General features: G+C 33.2%; 5 protein-coding genes across 5 annotated transcripts in view; 3 read left to right on the forward strand and 2 right to left on the reverse strand.

The window, feature by feature from the left end:
* Nucleotides 1–213: 213 nt before the first annotated feature.
* Nucleotides 214–2,107, reverse strand: NAEGRDRAFT_71244 (uncharacterized protein; the record flags this gene model as incomplete). Its single annotated transcript, XM_002673657.1, has 4 exons — nucleotides 214–445; nucleotides 504–897; nucleotides 941–1,289; nucleotides 1,349–2,107. The coding sequence occupies 4 exons, from the start codon at nucleotides 2,105–2,107 to the stop codon at nucleotides 214–216; spliced, it is 1,734 nt and encodes a 577-aa protein (XP_002673703.1).
* Nucleotides 2,108–2,872: 765 nt separating this feature from the next.
* Nucleotides 2,873–4,183, forward strand: NAEGRDRAFT_80878 (tetratricopeptide repeat family protein; the record flags this gene model as incomplete). The annotated part of the gene is made up of 1 exon (XM_002673578.1): nucleotides 2,873–4,183. One exon carries the CDS (start codon nucleotides 2,873–2,875, stop codon nucleotides 4,103–4,105), a length of 1,233 nt encoding a protein of 410 aa, XP_002673624.1. The 3' UTR covers nucleotides 4,106–4,183.
* Nucleotides 4,184–4,264: 81 nt separating this feature from the next.
* On the forward strand, nucleotides 4,265–5,608 carry NAEGRDRAFT_51470 (uncharacterized protein; the record flags this gene model as incomplete). The annotated part of the gene is made up of 1 exon (XM_002673579.1): nucleotides 4,265–5,608. One exon carries the CDS (start codon nucleotides 4,265–4,267, stop codon nucleotides 5,606–5,608), a length of 1,344 nt encoding a protein of 447 aa, XP_002673625.1.
* A 181-nt stretch (nucleotides 5,609–5,789) lies between these two features.
* On the forward strand, nucleotides 5,790–6,381 carry NAEGRDRAFT_71247 (uncharacterized protein; the record flags this gene model as incomplete). Its single annotated transcript, XM_002673580.1, has 2 exons — nucleotides 5,790–5,828; nucleotides 6,028–6,381. 2 exons carry the CDS (start codon nucleotides 5,790–5,792, stop codon nucleotides 6,379–6,381), a joined length of 393 nt encoding a protein of 130 aa, XP_002673626.1.
* A 109-nt stretch (nucleotides 6,382–6,490) lies between these two features.
* Nucleotides 6,491–6,913, reverse strand: part of NAEGRDRAFT_58945 (uncharacterized protein) — a gene marked incomplete at its 3' end in the record, with an annotated part of 8,511 nt that continues 8,088 nt past the window's right edge. The window contains exon 7 of the mRNA XM_002673658.1: nucleotides 6,491–6,867. Within this exon, the coding sequence (XP_002673704.1) occupies nucleotides 6,491–6,867 (377 nt within the window). The remainder of the gene's footprint in view (nucleotides 6,868–6,913) is intronic.

The following is a 6,913-nucleotide window of genomic DNA, read 5'->3' on the forward strand; positions in this document are numbered from 1 at the left end:
TTGTCATTACCTCTCCTCTCACAGCATGCATGATGCAGTGAATTGTTAAGAGTGCCAATGAGCACCACTACACGTTTAAGGATGCCCACTGCTATTGAAAATAACAACAATAGGAGTTTGAATAATGATCGTTACAAGATGGAAGAATGTGTTATTATACTTTCATTCTTTGAAAGCAAGGAATTCAGTTTATTACAATATTATACACTAACTTTACAATTTTGCATTCTTTTCAACAAATTCCTTAACGTGTTCTCTTGGAGTGAAATAGAGTGGATTTTTCTTCGAGTCAATATACAGCAATGACTGATCGAAAGAAGTTGGAGGAAGAACTTCTGGATTTTCATGAGATAATTTGAAATGTCTGACAGCATTAATAATACCAAAGTAGAGTTCAGTACTTGCAATACGTGATCCTGGACATTTACGAGCTCCAACTCCAAATCTAAGTATTGTAAACATTCAAATGGTCAATTAGGATGAAATTTTGCAAAAAAACTTACGGAATGGAAACAAAATTATTGACAGGTGCCAAAGGAGATCCCTTTTCATGACGTTCTGGAATGAATTCTTCACCACGTGGAACATATTCATCCTTCATTGTGGCCCATCTTTGCATGGCAATGATAATTGTATCTTTTGGAACTGTATATCCACCAATTTCTGTATCTTGGCTCAATTGTCTTCCCATAGTGAGATAGGAGAAGGAATTTAATCTCAAAACTTCTTCAACAAAGTTTTTAGTGAGCTTGAGCTTTTTGTAATGTTCCTTTGCTATTACAAGTCCATTTTCTGAAGTCATTTCTTCAATGGTTGGTTCACCGAAAATTTCAACACTTTCCTTATAAATCTTTTCCTGATATTCTGGATGGTGAGCAAGTCTGTACAAGCAGTGACCTTTACAATTGGTCAATTGGGACATGAGTTGTGAAAAACTTACATAAAATTCTTACTGTAATATCAATGCCAGCTTGTAAAAAGTTAATCATGACACTTTCAATTCTGGCATTTGCTTGATCTTGATCTTTAGCTCTATTTTCCAATAATTCCAATAATCTTTCCTTTTCGGATGGATTAGTTTTGAATCTCTGAATGCAATATCTTGCAAATTCGTATGATTTATCATAATATGTTTCAAATTCCTTAAATTCCTTGGTTTTGTAAAGTCTGTAGAATGGTGGTTTGTGATCCAACATGATTGCCATATCGAGAACAGAAACTGAATATTTCACAAAGTCACGAATTTCAAATGGAAGAGATTTTGCAATGTCATCAGTCATTTTCACACCCTATTTCATTAAATTACACAATTTCATTAAATTTCAATCGGTCAACTAGAAAAACTTACAAGGAAAACCTTCAAAACAGCATCAAAAGCATATCTTGAAGTAGTGTCAACAGTATTAAGCAATTGATACTTGTCACTTTGAGGAACATGTTTCATATTAGCAACAAGTCTTCTCAAAAATTCACCATTCAATTCAGTCAACTGTGGAATTGTAATATTTTCTTGGAATTCAGGTCTCATGGCAATATTAAACAATTGACGAATTGAATTCCAATCTTCATCAAGTCTCAACTCAACTGGAGAAAGTACCAAACCTCTTGGTTCTTTATAATATCTAGTACTTTCCAATAACTTTCTTCTATCTTCCTTTTTAAACAATTCAGATAACACATATGGATTAGCAATAATCAACATGTTAGTTCCAAACACAGTCAACTTGACTAAATCTCCATATGTATCACACAGGGAAAGAAAATACCCAGAAGGATTGAATGCATTCTTCTTAATGTCAATTAAATTGCCGATCAGTGGCCATGGCTTTGGTCCAGGAACTTGATTCCAAGGTTTGATTTCCTTTATAGTATTGGCAACGTTTTGATGATAGGGACAACCAGCTGTTTGATTTGTTGAATTGTCAGTTTCGACTGTTTGTGCAAGTGTCGAATTTTCCTTGTTATTCGATGTGAAATGTCTTGTTTGAGTGGTGGCAGATGAGATCAATGATTGTGAATTTTTAATAACTGCATTACTACTACTACGTAATAATAAACAACATGTGTTTGAGGTGGAAGTTGTTCTTGTCAAGAGTTTGGAAAACATTTTTTTTTTAGTAGGAAATTAGAGACGGACGGGGAATATATGTGTGATATTATTTGAGATAGTAGATGGAATGTGATGATGATGCGATTAGAGCGAAGAGGAGGAAGAGGAAATGCGATACGTCTTTGCACAAGTTACAAAATAGTTGTAAAGTTTCGGATATCAGTTTCAGAATTTTCAAAGATCAATTATGAAAGTTACTTCAAACTGATTGCACACTTTCAATTATTGTATACTACTTGGGTGTAAATGGGTGGTTAGGGTAAATAGTTTCATTATTCTTTAGTTGCTTTCCTTGTGAAATTCTGAGTCACTAACTTTTCACAAATACGAGGAAGAGTTTTTTCGAACTTTTTGAATAGATGTGTGGAAAGAAGGTTTACTTTCGAATTATACGAATTTTTAGTTCTTCATCTGGTGTTATTCGTGCAGTTTCTTCTGTAGCTGGTGTTGGAAAGGTTTCGTTTAGTTTGATTTTGGTCTTGTTTGTTATTTGGCTTGTCATTGTGATGTTTTAAACAATTAAAGATGAAAATTAAGAAATATTAGAACTTGTTTTTGTAATATATCTCTCAATTAGGACATTATAATATTATTCTATCCGAATCATCACAAGATTCTAATAATAACAACAGATATTATTAAAAAAATTACATGATTAAAGCTTCTTTGAAACAGTTAATATTCAAAGCAACAAAACCTCATCATCTATTAATCAATATTTTTCATCATCCGAAAGTAAACTATTCTTTAAACTATTCTAAAATGTCTTCCGAACAAACTTCCGAATTGAAAAAGTCCATCGAGAAAATTAACGAAGAAATTTTGAAAATTGAAAAAGACTACCAAGAACAAGGTGATTCGAATAAAGTCAAACTAGTCTCTGAATTATCTGAAAGTTATGTGAACAGAGCTACCTTTCACATTGCATTAGAAGATTTCAAAAGTGGAATGGACGACTTAACACAAGCTGTTTTATTCAATCCTGGTAATTCTCAAGCTTGGTTAATGAGAGCTTTGATGAATTTTGAAAAATTTGGAAATTTACAAAAATCCTTGGAAGATTACAATAAGGGAATTGAATTGGATTCAACAAATGTTGTTGCACTCAATAATAGATGTAAAATTTATTTGGAATTGAAAGAGTTTGATAAGGTTTTGAAGGATTCATCTCTTGTTATTGATTTGTTGAAATTGGAGGGAGAATTGGGAGCTACTGTTGAGAATGGTCAATTGGCATATGATCCAAATGAAATGTTCATCAAGGCACATATGAATAGAGTTATTGCATTGATGGGAAAGGGTGAATTTGAAAAGGGATTGAGTGATTTGAGTGAATTAATTAAGAGAATTCCAAAGGATAAATTACCAAAGGAATTGGCAAATGTTTATGTGTATAGAGGATCTCTGTATGAACAATTATCTCAACCAGAGAAGGCCCTTGATGATTTTAATAATGCCATCAAGATTGATGCATCAAATGGAGATGCATGGAGTTCCAGAGCTTTTAGTTATATTGAAAAGGAGGAATATGGAAAAGCAGTGAATGATTTTTCAAAGCTAATTGAAATTGATCCAACCAATGAGTCAAGTTATAGAAAGAGAGGAAATGTTTACATGGTTATGGAAAAATTCGAAGAAGCATTGAAAGATATCAATAAGAGTATTGAACTCACTTCATCCGATGAGAAGCTCAAGTCAGCCCTTGAAGAATCACTCAAAGTAAGAGGTGCCATCTATCAAAATCTTGGAGAATTCTCAAAAGCTATTGAAGATTTCCAAAGAGCCATCGAACTCGAACCAAACAATTATGATGTCCTGATTAGCATTGGAAATTTATATTTGAATGAGGAAAATTTCAATCAAGCTCTTGAATACTATGAAAAAGCTCAAACTTTGCAACCATCTGAAGAATTATCCAAATTAATTGAAAAGATTAAGAGTGGAGAGCTCAACCAAGAACAACCCAATTCTGGCTCAAATTGCATCATTAATTAACACAAAATGAGATGAAACTCTATAAGAATCTCCACAATTTCCATATTCTCACCATGTAAATAAACAAATTTTTCCATCATTTTCTTATCTAGATTACAATAATGCAAACAACATTACTTCGGATAAATCGCATAATTAAAGATTCTTCATCAGAAAAAAATGTTTAAATTGCTTCCTACTGTTTCCATCACACGATTCTCTTCCAATCATCATCAACAAACAGGTTGTGTTTTAAAGAAGGGAATTTTCGGAACACTAAATTCATCATTAATTGGAGGAAGAAATTACTCTTCAATAATTCATGAAACGAAGGAGGAAATAATCAAGCCTTTTGCTTTACCATTCTCTGTTCTGACAAAGGCTCATCCATCATCATTGGTATCCTTCGAGAATAATATTAAACACATGAGAGGAATTAATTTGTTTTCCGATGAGAATCATAATGCCTTCACTGAGGTAATTGCTCAGGCTGGTCATCATCCAGAAAAGTTGGTAAATCATTTGCAAGTTAATAGACAAGCTCATCCATTGATTTATCCATTTAATCATTCAGAGAGAAATAATGGAAGATTGGTTGTTTGTTTATTGGGTTGGTTGGGATCGAATTGGAAACATGTTGACAAGTTTGTGAATTGGTATGATTATTGTAATATTGAAACTTTGAGTACAATTCCACCAATTTTGTCAACCATTTCACCATCTCATACTCAGACAGTTTGTGAGGAATTTGTCAGACAAATGGAAGAAAAGATTCTGAATCATGAAATGGCTGATAATACCACAATTATTTTCCATGTTTTTAGTGGAAATGGAATTCACATGTTTTCCAGATTGTTAGAAAATGAAAAATTTGTGGATAAATTCCTTCCAAGAACGAAGGGATTTGTCGTTGATTCTGCACCACCAATGTATAATTATGAAAGATTTACCGAGGGATTTGTTGGAGCCATAAAAACAGCAATGGGATCTCGAATGGATAGAAACAAATCTAGAAAAGAAAATGCACCATCCTCCACCGATCAGAAACTCAAAATACTCAAAGAAGAACAAGCTAAAAGCAGAGAATTTTACAAACACTGGTTATTGACACCAGTTGTCTCCTCATTTTTCAAACTCTATTTCAATATGGGAGCTCGAGAACGATTTGAAAGATTGGAACAAACTCTAGTCAACCACACCAAATCCATTCCAAAATTATTTATTTACAGTCATGGAGATGTTCTCATTCCTCATAGTGATATTGATTTTTATCTTTCTAAACATTTTGTTGAGGAACGTTTAGAAAGATTGGCTTATCAACAAGAAAAAGGTCAATCAGGTCCTGAACATGTTTCAGATAAGGAATTTGATGAATGGATCAAGACACACCACCAATCAGAAACTCAATTTTTACTTGATGAACTCGTTTTCCATGATTCTGATCATGTTTACCATTTTAAGGAACATCCAAGAGAATATAGTGAAAGAGTTTTGCGTTTCATTCATTTGAGTTCAAAGAAATAAATCATTTTCAACTTCTCAATATTATTCAGCTGACTATCTTGGTATTAAATATTGAATATTAAATATTATTGTAAAAAAATAAGACAAATCATTACAGTTTTCCATTTCCATGCATTCCACAAAAATGGCGCGAAAAGTAAATGTGGCTCACCTTTCGTTAATAATACAACAAGAATAAAAAATGAGCAACATTGACGATTTGAGTGATGATGATATTGATGTATGTATTTTAGGTTGAAAATCTTGTTGGATTATAACCACATAATATTATATATTTGTTTGTATTATTCATCATGTTGTGCTTTTTTGATCTATTTGGATTAATAATAATTTATAATATTAATAATATCGGATGAAATTTAATTGGTAACGATGAATGTTTTTGCAATTTAATGATGAATCATAATTTATTAATATAGGTACCAACAACAGAAGTCCAAAAGCCAGCCGGTATTGGTTCTCTCTCTGGTCTTGGATTAGCCCTCTCGCAAACAGGAAAGACTCAAAAGGATAAAACTGAAAAGGAACTCTTGGGTGAAGAAGTCACCATCATTTTCCAACTCGAATCAAAGGGTGAATCTAAGAAGCACGTTGTCAACATGGGTCGTCCAGTAGAATGGCTCAAGTTACTCGTTGAAAGAGAATACGGAATTAGCTTTGACTCCCAAAAAATGTTTGTTGGATCTAAGGAGTTGGCCAACTTTTTCAGTTTGGAAGATATCAAGGAAATTATTCCAAAGGCCGAAAATGTTATTATTGTAAAGGAATTGTAAAGAAAATGTATTTATAAATTAAGATATTTACTTCTCACTTGTAAGTGGTTTATAATATTTAGAATATTAGATAACAAATGCATTTGGTAAGCCAGAAATGGAATTTCTCTTATTGTTGGACTGGAGCTTGTTGTTGTTGTTGTGGAGGAGCTTGTTGCTGTTGTTGTTGAGGAGCTTGTTGCTGTTGTGGAATTTGTAAATTCATACCATAGTTCATCATTGCATCCATGTAAGGATCTCCTAATGAAGTCTGACCAGGTTGACTTCCATATTGAGATGGTTGTGTTTGACCTGGGTATCTACCATTAAACACCAAAGGTGAACCAGAAGTTGGAGAACCACCATTAATGGAAACGAAAGGTTGAGGGTTATTGTTATACGTTTGTTGTTGGTAAGGATCATAACCACCTTGTCCATAACTTTGTGGATATTGTTGACCGTATCCTTGTTGAGGATATTGTTGACCATATCCTTGTTGAGGATATCCTTGTTGTGGATATTGTTGACCATATCCTTGTGAGGGTAACCTGTG

This window comes from Naegleria gruberi, assembly GCF_000004985.1.
Source record: "Naegleria gruberi genomic scaffold NAEGRscaffold_45, whole genome shotgun sequence".
In the NCBI taxonomy this organism is placed as follows: domain Eukaryota; phylum Heterolobosea; class Eutetramitea; order Acrasida; family Naegleriidae; genus Naegleria; species Naegleria gruberi.